General features: G+C 39.5%; 2 protein-coding genes across 5 annotated transcripts in view; both read left to right on the top strand.

Annotated features, from left to right (window-relative positions):
- The first annotated feature begins 5,329 nt into the window (after window positions 1-5,329).
- Window positions 5,330-5,607, top strand: LOC136163255 (small ribosomal subunit protein uS14-like). The gene has a single exon (XM_065927697.1). It carries the CDS (start codon window positions 5,355-5,357, stop codon window positions 5,523-5,525), a length of 171 nt encoding a protein of 56 aa, XP_065783769.1. The 5' UTR covers window positions 5,330-5,354; the 3' UTR covers window positions 5,526-5,607.
- A 2,042-nt stretch (window positions 5,608-7,649) lies between these two features.
- The window catches only part of NBEAL1 (neurobeachin like 1), a 146,276-nt gene continuing 138,168 nt past the window's right edge, over window positions 7,650-15,757 (top strand). For 2 of the 4 annotated variants that reach the window (XM_065930783.1, XM_065930780.1), the window contains exons 1-3: window positions 7,653-7,756; window positions 7,972-8,077; window positions 8,611-8,890. In XM_065930783.1, the coding sequence (XP_065786855.1) occupies window positions 8,840-8,890 (51 nt within the window). In that variant the 5' untranslated portion in view covers window positions 7,653-7,756; window positions 7,972-8,077; window positions 8,611-8,839. Of the gene's footprint in view, window positions 7,766-7,971; window positions 8,078-8,114; window positions 8,297-8,610; window positions 8,891-15,757 lie in introns of all 4 variants that reach the window. The other 2 variants (XM_065930781.1, XM_065930782.1) reach the window with 2 other exon arrangements.

Below are 15,757 nucleotides of genomic sequence, written 5' to 3'. Positions count from 1 at the left end.
GTAAACAAAGCCAATCATTCAAATGAATATACAAGTCAAAAAAACTATCCAAAACAAACACTTGAAAACACTGCTAGATATATAGTTCCTAGCAACACTAATTAATTGTTAGAAATATCATACATTCTTTAAAATTTTTTTTTTTTGATGTGGACCATATTTTTTTTAAGTCTTTATTGGCTTTGTTACAATACTGCTTCTGTTTTGTTTTGGTTTTTTGGCCAGGAGGCCTGTGGGATCTTAGCTTCCCAACCTGGGATTGAACCTGAGTTCCCTGCTTTGGAAGGCGAAGTCTTAACCACTGGACCGCCAGGGAAGTTATTTTAATTTTTTTCCATGAAAAATATAGGGGAAAAAACTGAGATATATGGTGGTACAACAAGAACAGAGATTACACAAAGTTTTTTTTGTAATTCTTAAAGTGGGCTTCCCCAGTGGGTCTGTTGACGGTAAAGAACCCTCCTATGATGCAGGAGACCTGGGTTCGACCACTCACTTGGGAAGATCCACTTACCTAGAGAAATCCTCAGAGTATTGCATTGCTCTGAGAAAGAGATACTCCTTGATACATGATAAGTAAAGAGACTTCTTTGGAGAAGACCCCGATGTTGGGAGAGATTGAAGGCAAAAGGAGAAGGGGACAGCAGAGGATGAGATGGTTAGATAACATCACCAACTCAATGGACATGCATCTGAGCAAACTCAGATAGTGAGATAGTGGAGGAGATAGTGGAGGACAGAGGAGCCTGGCGTGCTGTAGTCTTTGGAGTTGCAAAGAGTCAGACATGACCTTAGTGACTGATCAGACAACAAAAGAGACCTCAGATGGTGATTTACTTGAATTTAAATTACAGCAATTGAATTTCAAGAAAGCTGCTTTCTTAGAACAAGAAATCTCTTCCAGTCTCAAAATTTTCTTTCCTTCACATTTAAGAAGAAGTAAATAAGAATTTTAAAAAGAAAATATTGGGAAAAACAAAAAAAAAGAAAATATTGGCTTTTAAATTAAAATTTCCTGTAATTTCCTTTTTCTTCTTGATTAAAGAATTTTTCTTTATTGTAAACTAGGGAAGTCTTAACTTTCAATTAACTTGCCAGCCACCATAGAAAGTTCATTATACATGAAAGTGGAGTGGTTTTCTTTGCTGTTTCAACTGAATTTAAATTACTGTATTTTGCGCGCGTGCACATGTGTGTGTGTGTGTGTTGTGTGTGTCAGGAGTGTACGATTACATCTTGCCTTCAGAAAGATATCACAAGGTCTGAACAACAAATACAGTTTTAATCTTGTCATGTTCCTATTTAAAAACTCTAATTCACACAGAATGGAGTCAAAATCGGTGATCCAGCATTCAGGACACTCTGGTGAGCTAGTTACAACCTATATCTTCCCAACCTCATCTCCTTCCTTTTTCCACCTGAGTTTGACTGCTCATGGTTTTCTAAAAATTTGGGAAAGAATTTCCCCAGGAATCAAGCCTTTACCTAAGGCCTTCTTTTTTCAGAATTGTCTTTCTCTTCTTTCTTGACACCCAAATTCTAACATTCCATCACAGCCTTACTCAGGTACCACTCTCTGTTAAAAGCCTGCCTTAATCATAGTTATTTGGTGCTATCTCCCTGCAACTCTCCCCATTAAATATACCTTTACCTCAGTAAGAGTCCCCTTTATTCTTTTTTCCCCCTTTCTTTATCTTATGCTTCAGATCTTCAGTCTTGATTACAAAAAAACTGTTACCCACCGAGAGATGGTTATCCAAGTAGAAAATACATGTGTGTTACGTTCAGAGATTGCTAATCAATATGAATTTTGCCTCTCTTTTTTGCTAGCTAGCTGTGACCTTGTGAAAGTGCAAGTGTTAGCCACTTAGTTGTGTCTGACTTTTTGTGATGCCATGGACTGTAGCCCACTAGGCTCCTCTGATCCTCTGCCCATGGAATTTTCCAGGCAAGAATACTGGAGTGGGTTGCCATACCCTTCTCCAGGGGGTCTTCTTGACAAGGATTGAACCCAGGTCTCCTGCATTGCAGGCAGATTCTTTACCATCCGAGCCACAGTTCCTTAAACTTTCTGAACTGCAGTTATCTAATCTGTACAATGAGAATTCCATTTGCCTGGCAATGTTATTTTGAGAATTAGAGATAAAAGGTTTAGAGCACATGGTACTGTGTATATAAAATACACAGCACTGTGCACACAGTAGGTGCTCAACAAACAACTATTAAGCATACTTGATTTTTAGTCTTAGTTCTGGTGATAGCCACCACCAGCAGCCCAGTCTTGAGTTAATTAACTTTTTTTTTTTTTTGGGCCGAGCCAAACAACTTATGAGATCTTAGATCCCTGACCAGGGATTGAACCTGGGCCTCGACAGTGAAAGTGCTGAGTCCTAACCACTGGGCCACCAGGGGATCCTCTAATTTGCAGTTTTAAAGCTAGATCACATTCTTGACGAAGTATTCAGTACACTATTAAGTAAGCTGGATCTACCTTGCCTCTTTTCGGAGTCCTAAAGGACATCTTATGTACCTAGGAAGTCCTGAGATTCAGAGGTTTTCAACTGAGCATAGTTTTGCCCCCAGTTTTTGCCCCCAGGATATTTGGCTTTGTCTGGAGGCATTTTTGGTTGTCATAACTGGAAGACATACTGGCATTTACTGGCTGGATGTCAGATGCTGCTAAACATTCTTCAAAGCACAGGAAAGCTCCCTGGGACAAAAAAGTACCCAGTACAAAATGCCAATAGTGCTGAGGCTGAGAAAATTTGCTCCAAACACATCAACCTATGGACTCTGAAAAGGCGGCACACTATAGTCAAAAACAGCCTAGAATTAAGGAGTTCTGGGTTCTAGTTCTGTCAGCCATATGCAGTATGCTGCAGGGCTAGTCAACTCCTCCACACATCAATTTATTTTTAATAAATATCATTTAACTTGTTTCTCTATCCTCTGTGTTTTCTACAATGCAAATTCACTCTAGAGCTACAATGTCCACAGTAGCCACCAGCTACTTGTGACTAAGTTAAAAATAAACAAAAAATTCATTTCTCAGTTGCACAAGTCCCATTTCAGTTGGTCAATGGCTGCATATGGCTAGTGGCCACTGTACTAAATAGCACAGATGTAGAACATTTCCATCATGGTGGAAATTTCTGTTGGACAATGCTTGTCTACAGGCTTGGTTTGATCAGATTCAGGCCTTAATTTTTTAATATTCAAAATGAAGATATTGAATTACATGATCTCTAATGGTAACTTTCAGTTTTCTAGTACTGTGATTCTAAAGGACAATACAATAATTCTCTTATTCTCAGTGAGTAATCAACTTTAATAAAAGAATCTGTAAATGGGTGGAAAATTCTAGAAAAACCCATGTTTCATGTATTTATGTACACCCATGTTCCAGTCAGCGTAATCAGAATTAGAGTATTTGTATTAGCATGTCTGATCATAGTTTAGACAACTGTGTGGTACCTACTGAGAAGGTATGGGATAGGACTTCTAGTTTTTGGTTCAGCATGTAAGGATCTTTACAACTGTCACTCCATCCTAACAACAAGTAAACAATTGAACAAACTGAAAAACCAACAATTCTTCCTAGCTCCATGAGAGATGATAGGTCACAGGGCAAATCACTACCTGCAAAACTGCAGTGACAGGTGAGTAGAGAGAATCCCAACTTAGCAGAACAGAAACCCTCAGCAGAATCCTCCATGGCAGTCCATAGTGGGCTGGAGAAACTTGCCTGTAATTAACAAACCTCTGGAGGCTGAGTGGACAAGTCTGAGCATTAAAGGAGGCTCCAGACATGGAGGCCCCAGCCTCTACTTTTATGAATTTTATTGCTAGGAGCTCAATGAGGTTGTCAGAGTAAATACTGCAGAAAACCCTCATGTTGCTGGCAGAGGGAGGGGGGAGAATAACCATTCTCAAATAACCAAAGGTCTGCCATCAAGAGAAACTGTTTTACCAGAGCTGAAACTATTGGGGTTTTATCAGAGCCTAACTGATCTAGGGGATGTGAAATACCTAACTTTAGTACACTGTAGCCATCCTGTCCCTCTTAAGGGGCGGGGGAGTGACAAACCACTTGTGAGCTACCCAAGACTGAGACCTAAAAGACTGAGACCTAATCATAGAAAGCCTGCCCTCCTCTTACACAACACCATCATATTACTAAAGGTTTATTTATTGCAGTTCCTTTGCTCAGTATATCATGTCTGGCTATCATAAAATTACAGAGCATGTTGTTGTTCAGTGCTCGTCATGTCTTACTCTGCAACCCCATGGACTGCAGCACGCCAGGCTTCCCTGTCCTTTACCATCTCCCAGAGTCTGCTCATACTCATGTCCACTGAGCTGGTGATCCCATCCAATCATCTCATTACAGAGCATACTAAAAGTGAAAAAAAATCACAATTTGAAGAGACCAAGCAAGCAACAGAACCAGACTTATATATGGCAAGAATGTTGAGAATTATCATACAGAAAAATTTAAATGGTTATGAAGAATATGCTAACAGCCGTAGGAAATGAAGTAGCATGTAAGAAGAGAAGGTCAATGTAAACAGAGATGGACATTCTAAGAACAAAGAAATGCTCCAAATCAAAAACACTTAACAGAAAAGAAGGAGCCTTTGATGAACTCATTATTAGACTGGACACAGCTGAAAAAAGCATCTTTGAACTTGAGATATGTCAGAAGAAACTTCCAAGATGGAAAAACAAAAAGGAAAAAAGACTGAAAAAAGAAAAGAACAGAATATTTAAGAACTGTGGGACAACTACAAAAGACATGTGTATAATGGGAATACTAGAAATGAAAGAAAGGAACAGAAGTAATATTTGAAGCAATAGATACTGAGAAATTTCCCAAAGTAGTGACAGACAAGATTTGGGAATCTCAACGGACACCAAGCAAGATAAATGCAAAGGCTACCCCTAGGCATATCATATTCACAATTAGAAAATCAAACAAAAATCTTGAAAGAAGTCAGAGGGAAAAAAATTACCTTTCCTATAGATGAAAAGAAACTTAAATCTGACTTATCTTCAGAAGTCATTCAGGCAAGTAGAGAGTGGAGTGAAATATTTAAAGTGCTGAGAAAGAAAACATGCCCCTAGAATTCTGTACCCCATGAAATTACTCTTCAAAAGTGAAGGCGAAATATTTGGGGGTGGGGCGCACAGCATGGCATGCAGGATTCTTAGTTCTCTGACCAGGGATAGAACAAGCGCCCCCAGCATTGGAAGCGTGGAGTCCTAACCACCAGACTGCTAGGGAATCTCCTGCAAAGACTTTCTTTGACAAAAAAAAATTTGAGCTTTTACCTCGTTGCAGCCGAGAAAGCAACATGGGTCACCAGCAGCTCTACTGGAGCCATCCGAGAAAATTCGGCCAGGGTTCTCGCTCTTGCCGGGTCTGCTCAAACCGGCATGGTCTGATCCGGAAATACGGCCTCAATATGTGCCGCCAGTGTTTCCGCCAGTATGCTAAGGTCATCGGCTTCATTAAGTTGGACTAACTGAACTTCCTTAGATGGCTCATCCAGCACATCAACTTTAGGTGGAAATAATACTAGCTCTTTGTATATAAAATAAAAGTTTTCAAAACTTCAAAAAAAAAAAAAAATTTGAGGGAAATGGTTGCTAGTAGATCTGTCTTGCAAGAAATAGTAAAAGAAGTTCTTCAGAGAGAAGGCAAACAATGTATCAATAGATCATATACTTGGAAAAGAAAGGAAGAGCATCGGAGAAAAAATAAGTGAAAATGCTCATTTTTTATTTTTTTAGGCCACATTGTGTGGCCTGTGGGATCTTAGTGCCCCGACTAAGGATGGAACCTGTGCCCCCTGCATTGGAAGCACAGTGTCTTAACCACTAGACCTGGGGGAGTCCCAAATAAGTTAAAGTAAAATTAAAATTTGTATTTTTCTTGGTAGGTAGTTGTTCAAAATAATATGTTCAACTATGTATGCTTATGTATACTTTAGTATACATATCAAAGAGCCTCTTGATGAGGGTGAAAGAGGAGAGTGAAAAACTGGCTTAAAACTCAACATTGAAAAAACTAAGATCATGGCATCTGGGCCTGTCCCTAGTGTTTTTTGCTCAGCCGTGTCTCTTTGTGACTCCATAGACACTGGACCTCCAGATCCTTTGTCCATGGAATTCACCAGGCAAGAATACTGGAGTGGGTTGCCATTTCCTTCTCCAGGGGATCCTCCCAACCCAGGAATTGAACCTGGATCTTCCGCATTGCAGGCAGATTTTTTTTTTTTTTTTATACCATCTGAGCCACCAGGGAAGCCTCCACTTCATGGCAAATATAAGGGGAAAAAGTAGAAGCAGTGACAGATTTTATTTTCTTCACTGCAGATGGTGACTGCAGCCGTCGGTTGTTTTTTGGAAGGAAAGCTATGACAAACCTAGACAGCATATTAAAAAGCAAAGACATCACTTTGCCAACAAGATCCGTATAGTCAAATATTTGGTTTTTCCAACAGTCGTGTTCAGCTGTGAGAGCTGGACCATAAAAGCGGCGGAGCATCGAAGAATTGATGCTTTCAAACTGTGCTGTTGGAGAAGATTGAGAGCCCCTTGGATAGCAAGGAGATCTACCCAGTCAATCCTAAAGGAAACCAGACCTAAATACTCCTTGGAAGGGCTGATGCTGAAGCTGAAAGGACGCTCCAATACTTGCGTCAGCTGATGTGAAGAGCGGACCCATTAGAAAAGACCCTGACGCTGGGAAAGATCCAGGGCAGGAGAAAGGGGCGACAGAGGGTGAGTTGGATGGATGGTGTCACTGACTCAATGGACATGAGTTTGAGCAAACTCCAGGAGATGGTAAAGGACAGGAAACCTGGCAGTGCTACAGTGCATGGGGTCGCTAAGTCAGACACGACTCGGCGATTCAACAACAGCTACTACCAATCGCATGCGTCTTCCCCTCTCCTTAACCCCCTCCAACCCCGTCCCGCGCAAAGTTACCGACCTCTCTATCTCTAGTGAATGCTGCCGTTTTCCTACTGTTTCCTTTCTTGTAAGAGCAAAACCCTTTTGAAGCCTTCAGTAGTTTTGCATTTGACACTCAGCGACAGCGAAAGTCTGGCACGGGGCTTTGGCGCAAACACGATTAAAGGAAAGGATTTTGGGGCGGGGGATGTGGGAGCAGGTGTATGTTCTCACGACACACTCCCCCGACCAATCCCCTTTTTTAACAAAAATAAGTCAAAATGAAACCCCCTTCAGTTATCACCGTAGGGTTCCCTGCCCTCAGATGACTCCCGGAAATGACGCCGACAGCTCTACGCTCAGTCTGCCAGTCTGCAGCAGAGGCGGGCGGTGGACGTAAGCACGTCTGTCCTGCAACTCGTCCAGCTCGGGGAAGTCTGGAGAGCTCCGCCGGGGACCGCGGCCGGGGCTTCTGGAGCCGGGCCGACTGAGCCTGCGCAGGTATGCAGGGGCGAGGCGCCAGATAATCCCGCCCCTTCCAGCCTTTGCGGCCAATGAGCAGCTAGTGACCCGGGGCGGGTAAAGCCTTAAGGGCCGGAGTGATTAGCCGAAAGGGCAGTCCCGCCCCTGGCCCCTCCCAGCCCTCGCGCCCCGCCTCGACCCGTCACCGCCCCGCCTCCCTCTCCCGCCCGCCCGCCTGGCTACGGGGTGACACGGGGTTTGGCTTGGGAAGGGGGCGAGGGAAGCGAGTGAGACGGCGGCTTGGCGGCGGCGGCGGCGGCGGCACAGTCCCCCCAAAGTGAGCGCGGTGATGGGTAGCGGGTCATAGGAAGCGAGGGCCGCGTGGCAGAAGTGGGGGGGCCCGGGTGCTTGGTGGCGAACGCGCGCTAGAGTGAGGGGCGGCCGTGAGGGGGCGAGGTTGACCGGGGCGTGTCCCGGTGCGGTCGGGAGGGCGTGGATAGCGGGTCGGGGGACGCCCAGCTCTTCTTGTCTCCTCTCCAAATCTCTTGGCAGCTTGGCACAGATAAGTTTGCCTCCCTTTCGGTTGTCTGGGCTGCGAGGTGGAAATTTAAAGATCCCCCAAACACTTGGAGCCTTTCCCAGGGTGTTTTCCTGACTGGTGCGTTTGTGATCCTTTCTTCTTACTGGGTGGAGAGGTGGAGAGGCTAGGTGGGCTGGTCGACGTTTACTGTCTGAGGATTGTTCAAACAAACAGACCAGGAATTCTTCACCCTCCTCCCCACGCCCTGCCCTGCAACACAACAGCAAACATTCCCAACAAGTTTTAAGAAGCCGACTGTAAAATTCTGAGGGATTCTATGTCTGCAATGTGTTAGTAGTAAGTTGTGCTCTTTCTTAAGTTTATAGCAAGTCTATGAGTGGCATTTTTGCTGCTTATTATCATTGGACAAATTCTTTGTTATGAGTACTCATCTTTGAGTTCTAGGGGATTCTGACTTTATGTTGATATGAAATACTGCATTAGTTGTGATGTTTTCCTGAAACAAGTTTCTGTGAAATTCAGTCAGTTGTAAAAGCTTAGCCTGTTGTTCGTGGACGTGATGTAGATAAATTTCTAGTTCTGATAAACCTGCAGTTAACTATTATAGCCTCTTTTTAAAGCAAATCCTTGCATGTTTTTCTCTTTCACAGATTTTTATAATTATCCAGCGACCACCGATGATGATAGGTTGGAGAAACTGCTGAAACTGAATTTTATTGACCAGAAGGGAGTCCATTTGTTCCACTTCTTTTTGTTTTCCTTACTGCTTTGAGCTTTACTGTAACGGCTGAAAAACTTGGAAAATAAAATGAACACTCTATGGTCTTGAACTTTTTTTTTTTTTTGAGGAAAAATTAAAGTGCCAGAGTGAAAGGCAGAATGGCATCTAGAGAGAGACTCTTTGAACTTTGGATGCTTTATTGTGCAAAGGTAACTGCTTTCCTTTTTTACTTCTAATTTTAAAATACTTTGTTATAAAATTTTGTGACTTGCCTTATCAGCAGTTTATTTAATGGATAATGGCATATTTATTCTCAGTATTGACTTTAAGAACACGGAATTTTCTTTTTTTCCACTTTATTAGATTTGAACACAAACACAGTATTGGCATGCTATTAAAAACTGTAGGGTGTGGTTTTAATTTGTCTTCAGTAATCCTGAAATTATATAAGTAGAATTATAACCTTTGAGAAAAATAAAATATTTGTACTTTTGTTTGTGCTAGTTTTTCCTCCCACACTTCGGAGTAAGGATAGGGATATTGTTATGAGAAGAGAATTAAGCATTTTTCTCATAATTAACCTCTTAAAAGATTATTGTATAAAAAGGCTATTGATTTGAAGTGGTTACCGTAAGCTTGCCCTGATGTTAGCACCATTGTCTCCCTTGATCCTCACAACAGTCTTGGGAAATGTGTATTGTAATTACCCACTCCCCCCGCCCCCTGCCTTTGTTTTTTTTTTTTTAATTAATGAGAAGAACTGATGCAGAATTTAAAGGGGTTAGTAAGAAGCAGCCCCTTCTGCTTCTGAATATAGCTGGGAAGTCAGCCCTGCCGATTCAAGTCCGTTCTCTTATCTATTATAACTTCACTATTTTTACTTTAGTCGCTCAAAAATTATTTTTTCACTCTTCATCTTTGTGTGAATTTTTACATGTTAGTTTTGATTGCGTGTTATTAGAGGAGAAGGGTGCTACTTAAAAACATGTTTTTCAAGTAAGGAGCTACATTACTACATTTGAAGATATTGGCATGTGTCAGAGTAACATCTCTAATTCATTACTTAAATTACTTTAGGTCTCTGTGAAGGTCTCAGCTTCTGTTTCTGCCTTATCCCTTAGGGCTCCCTTTCAATACTTTGAGCTCTTTAAAGGACAAGTTATTCTTTAACAGATGATTTCAGTTATCTTAAATATTAGAGCTCACACTGGAGTTTTCTGTGACTTCCTGGTTTGGTATTTCTTACTGAAGGACATATACTTTGAAATATTTCACATGGATTTTTGAAATAGTTTTTAGTCTTGTGTAATTTAATGCCAGAAATGAATTTTTAAAAATAGGCCACTCTTTCAATAAAAAAGGAATCCAGTTCATTACTTTTGAAAATAGTCAGTAACACGTGTCAGCCAAAAATTAAAATGTCTTTTACGTTTTAGTATGTGTGCCCAGTAGTTTGAAAATGACTCCTTTAAAAATCCATCAAACTTACTAAGTTTTACACTTTTAAGAATGACAAAGAAGTAAATGGGAGTTACACTGTCTTACTAACTAGTCGTGTTGTTTCTAGGTCGAGTTCATGTTTTATTCAAGGGACACTGTGCTTATGGAAAAGATAGTGCAGTTTTGTTGACATACACAGAGTTTTGTTTTTAATGACTTAACATAAATGTTACTATTTTATGAGAATGTTTGAGTAAATATTGAAGCCCCTTCGTGGTCAAATTGTGAAACTTATGCTTGGGCTGGAAGATCAATCCCATTTTTATATTTAAGATTTAAATCACTTGTGCTCTTAATAAGATTATAATTTTTTTCAGCTGGTTTCATAAATCATTATTTAAAGTAATGATTTTATGTTTCAGCAATTCATGATTAAGCTCTTGTAAGCCAGACAACAACTTTCTTTTCTTTCAACACCTTGAATTCAAGTAGCTTCCAAATATGCATCCTAGATTTAACTCTTTTGCTTGCTAGTGAGGATGATTCCCTAATACCCAGTTTTCTGTGGTACTGTCTTCTAGCCTTACGGCTTTCAGTCTAGCACACAGCCCGTCAAACCACCTGGCTTTCTCTTTTTCTCTTGACTAACATTTAAGACTTTCTTTTTACACCTTTGATGGGCTTTCTGACTACTTCAGGACTGCTCAGATCTTCTTTAAACTTGGCTCGGACTTAGACCTCTTTTTGGGCTTGCAGTTGTGGTGTCTAGTTTTGGCTCTGCTGCTTTCTTTTGTGACCTTGCTCAAGACTTATCTCTTTTGGGTCTCAGTTCTCTTATTTGTAAAGTAGTACTGTGTATACAAGGGGAATTCTTGTCTAACTCACCATATGATTTTCATTTGTTTTGACCTCTGTGGGACAAGGAGCTTTTTTTTAATCCCTATCCTGTGGATTATCATGTGATACTTTTTAGTTCATCTTTCTTTTTTAAACTTTTATTATGAGAAATTTCAAACCGGCACAAATAGAGAGGATACTGTAGTGAACACTTTCATTATCTGTTACTGTGCTTCAGTAACTATCAGTTCATATTCAGTGATGTTTCAGCTATAAGCCTCCTACCCTTCTCTCCACCCCTGAATTATTTTAAAGGAAATCCCAGACAACATATCTGATCCATAAATTTTTTCTTACATTTTTTAAAGATAATTGCTTTACAGAATTTTGTGGTTTCTCCCCCCCCAACTTCCTTCTCTTCTCCCTCCCCGTCCCACCCGCTCTTCAGCCTGTCACAGAGCCCCTGTTTGAGGTCCCTGAGTCATAGAGCAAATTCCTGTTGGCTATCTGTTTTACATATGGTATTGTAAATTTCCTTGTTACTCTCTCCATACATCTCCCCTTGATCCATAAATATTTAAAAATATATCTGTAAAGTAAGAACTCCTCTTAAAAACATCTCAGTATAATTCTTTAAATCATCAAATATCTTGTCAGTTTTCAAACTTTCCTAAGCTTCATAAATGTTATTTCCCTACTGTTTGTTTGACACAGTATTTAAACAAAACATACTTGTATTTTGCTGAAAATTTGTCTGTGAAGTCTTAATCTGTGGGTTCCTCCTCATCACACTTTTTATCCTTCTATGTATTTGTTGAAGAAACCAGGTTTTGACATTAAAATTTCCTCAGTTGGGTTTTGCACATTGAATTCCCTTGATTTTAATTGTTGGGCTTCCCTTGTGGCTCAGCTGGTAAAGAATCTGCCTGCAATGCGGGAGACCTAGGTTCGATCCCTGGTTTGGAAAGATTCCCTGGAGAAGGGAACGGCTACCAACTCCAGTATTCTGGTCTGGAGAAATCCATGGACTATACAGTCCATGATGTTGCAAAGAGTCGGACACAACTGAACAACTTTCACTTACTTGTTACTTCTGCTGGTGTTTGCACACTGGCAGATCAGGAGACTTCATTGATTCACATTCTGTTTGGTATGGGGAGGCTAGTATAATTCATGAGTGTCTTGGCCATCAGTGACTTTTGCCTACACACGTTAATTATTTCAGTAGGAGTTTGAAAAACTATGATTTATCTTTTATTAGTAGAACATATATAGAAAAATGTCTCCTTGTCAATTATTTGATGACAGTTCCTTAAAGGGAAGTCAGGCAGAATAAATGTTTGATTCTTTCTCTTTGTTTTCAGAATAATTCCTTGATTACTAGCATCCTCCCAAGGTGACCAGTTAAATTTCTTGATTATCAAGTTCATCTTAATGAGTAAAATTTAAACACTGTCTTCTGTTTTGCTGCCCTAGTTGGTATTCCATTCATATCAAACACTGTACACATACCTGACTTAAGAAGACTGAAGATTTATGAAGGTCTGCTTCAGGGCAATATGTATGGTTAAGACATCTTCCCTCTTTGCCACACTGCAAACCTTGACCCAGGTATTCCATGGTGTTTTAGCAGTAAATGAATATTAAGATGCTGCCATAATGTTCTGTCTAAAGTGATGTATTAAAGGCTGCCATTGAGCATTATCTCCAGGCCAGAATACTTGAGTGGGTAGCCTTTACCTTCTCCAGGGGATCTTCCCAACCCAGGGATCAAACCCAGCTCTCCCGCATTATAGGTGGATTCTTTTAACAGCTGAGCCGCAAGGGAAACCCAAGAATACCTGAGTGGGTAGCCTTTCCCTTTTCCAGGGGATCTTTCCAACGCAGGAATCAAACCCGGGTCTCCTACATTGGCAGGTGAATTCTTTACCAATTGAGCTATCAGGGAAGCCCCAAAAGAACCTCATGAGAGTTTTATAGATGTTTAAATAGGACTCTTATCAGAAAGAACCTTTGGATAAATACTGCTTGGTCAAAGGAATACTAAGGAGATGTATAAAGATGTCTTCTTCCCATGAGTCTAGGTTTAGTTGCAAACCTAAATCCTAGTATTAAAGTTTTTAAAGTAGAATTAAGATAAATCCATTGTTTGCCAGGTGGGTTCCACATATGAAACAATATTTCAGAAAAATTTGGCTAAAAAACTTTGCAATTTGTTTTTTTTAACCAAAGTTTTCAGGTCTAACTTTTCACTTTCTCTTTCTAGGAATAGGATTTCATTGTTAAAAACATGCATCTTCCTTGTAGGTTATTTATTAACTTCATGTAGTTGTTTTTATATAATCGAAGCAGGATGATTTCTGATTACCCGATATGCCTGTTCTGTATAGAATCTTGCCCCAATGTATAAGACTACTAATTCAGTTATGTAGTCTGAACTTTTCTTGTCCTCAAACAGGCATCCCCACCCAGGGTCAAGGATTTCATCAACAATGTATTTCATATAGCTCTTGTGAGTTAAACGTTAACTTGAAAACAGGTTTACTCTTGTTCCTGGATTTTAGTTGAGTGGTTAAGTACTTCTTGTCTGAGCACATTTTTCTGAAGTGTAGAAAGCAGCTTTATTTTTTAATATCTAAAGATTTTAGTTTATTTTATCTGTGTTAGGCACTCTCTTAATCCCTGTATCTTTTGACATTATTTCTTTCCTTAATGTGCTTATGGTAAGAGAGATGGTGCTGAGAACAGTTTTGGCGTGTACATTATCATACAACTTTTTGGAATCCGTACATTGGGGAACAGGCATATATGTATCCCGGTCACAACTGTTCTCCTTGGAGGGCCTAAGGATATATTTCTGTTCAACATTTATTCTTTTGGAAGTCCTTCAGTTGGTCACCAAAGTATGCAGAAGAGAAACTGAGTTCTCAGATTCTTTGATAAAGTTGGTTTTGGTCTGTGTAGTGGAAGGTATCAACTGTATTAACTCAGTAAAAAGATACAAAGTGAGTAAAAAACATATGTTGAAAGGTGGCAATGTGAGTTGAAATTAATGGTTCATTTTTGTTACTAACTTTTTTTATCCCCCCAAGATTCAATTTACATTGAAAAATTCTGTGAAACTTCAGAATTAGAGCCAAGATTTAGTCCCAGTTCTCTTTCTGATTTTAAGGACCCAGATCAGGTTATGTAATTTCTTTACGTTTCAGTTTTTTCATCTGTCAAATGGAAAATTAAAGCTATTTTGAATATCTTCCAAAGTTGTTGAGAACAAAACAAATTGACTGTATTTAAATGCATTTTAAGGGTAAGAAATATAAAATATCATCTTTATTAGTATTTAAAGAACACATATATGATCATGTGAGTATGTGTATCAAGATTACTTCCATTTTGTCTTTATATTGTATAATGGTAGTGAGAAATATTCTCTTGTTTTAACCAGAAACCGTGCTCATGAGTGTCTTAATTTTTAATCTGTATTTATATTTGCTTTCAAGCTTAGTGTTTAATTATCTTAGTAATGCTTCGGAATTTTTTTTTTTACTCTAAACCAAGTTTGTTTTGGATCTTGGTGATGCTCCATTTCCTGCTGTTGCCCTTTGTCCTGCTAAATCTGGAATATGACTGAAATAGATAGTTTTGCAATGAGCTCAGAGTAAACTTCCTTTTCAGAATAAAAGTTTTGCTTCATAAGGAAGGTAGAATTTAGAGGTGTTTTATTTAGATAAAAAGGCAAATACCTCTTTTGATACATAGATTTGGAAAAACGGATGGATGAATGAATACTCTTCTAAATCAGAATATTCTAATTTATTTTTACAAGTTTAGTTATAATCATAAGTGAAGCTTTTGGCAGAATGTACCAATGTACATCAGCCCTTATAATTTAGCTCATTTTTAGTAAGTCTCTGGTATGTGCAAAATGTAGATAGAAATAGCTCTTAATTTTCTCTGGCTTAATAATGACTGTATATAAGGAAAGTGGTGTTGTTTGAGGCAAAACAAAACAAAATCATCAACTTAGTAGTATTGGTTATCAATTACATGTTCATTTTAGGAGGTTAGATGTGAAAGAAAGCAAGAAATGAGTACTTTTTGTTAATAGAGTTGCCCTTAGGAAAGGAATATTACTAGTTTTGTAGTTTGACTTGTAAACTTATACACTACACTAAAAAGTAGTTGAGATGCATGAAAATTTATTCTTTTCTTTTGAATACCGTAATTTAAGTTTCCCTGGTAGAAGGTTGAATTGATAGACCCTTAATGTGTAAATGTGGAGGAAGAGGGAAAAGGAAGAGCCTAAAATAATTTTCAGGCTTTGGGATTTTACAAACTTAGTACTTGGTCATCCCATTCAGCAAGTTAGTTGGTGCAAGTTGAGTGGGTTTTCAGGTGAACATGTGAATTTGCAGTGCCTGAGGGACATCTAAGGAGAGAAACACCCCCACAAAATGGAGTTTAGAAGGTGATCTATGCTGGAAATAAAGATCTGAGAGTTGTCGCACTGGCAGTTATTGAAGAGTTACTGAGAGTAAGAAGAAAAGAGGGTCAAAGTCAGGGAGTCCTGAAGAACATTATCATTTAAGAGGAGGATAGAGGAAGAAAAGTTAGGAGTTGGAATGGGAGAACCAGGAGTGAGTGGTTGCCTCTGAAAGTAGATGGGTATTATAAAGAAGGGAGCAGTCAGTAGTATCCAAGTCCGCATAGCTTTGAAGTAAAGCATTATGGAGCATGTGTTGGATTCCACAGTTAAGAGATTATTGGTGGCTTTAGCAAAGTAGTTCTAAAAAGAATAG

This window comes from Muntiacus reevesi, chromosome 3 (genome assembly GCF_963930625.1).
Source record: "Muntiacus reevesi chromosome 3, mMunRee1.1, whole genome shotgun sequence".
NCBI lineage: Eukaryota > Metazoa > Chordata > Mammalia > Artiodactyla > Cervidae > Muntiacus > Muntiacus reevesi.
This window is presented reverse-complemented; position numbering and strand designations above follow the sequence as displayed.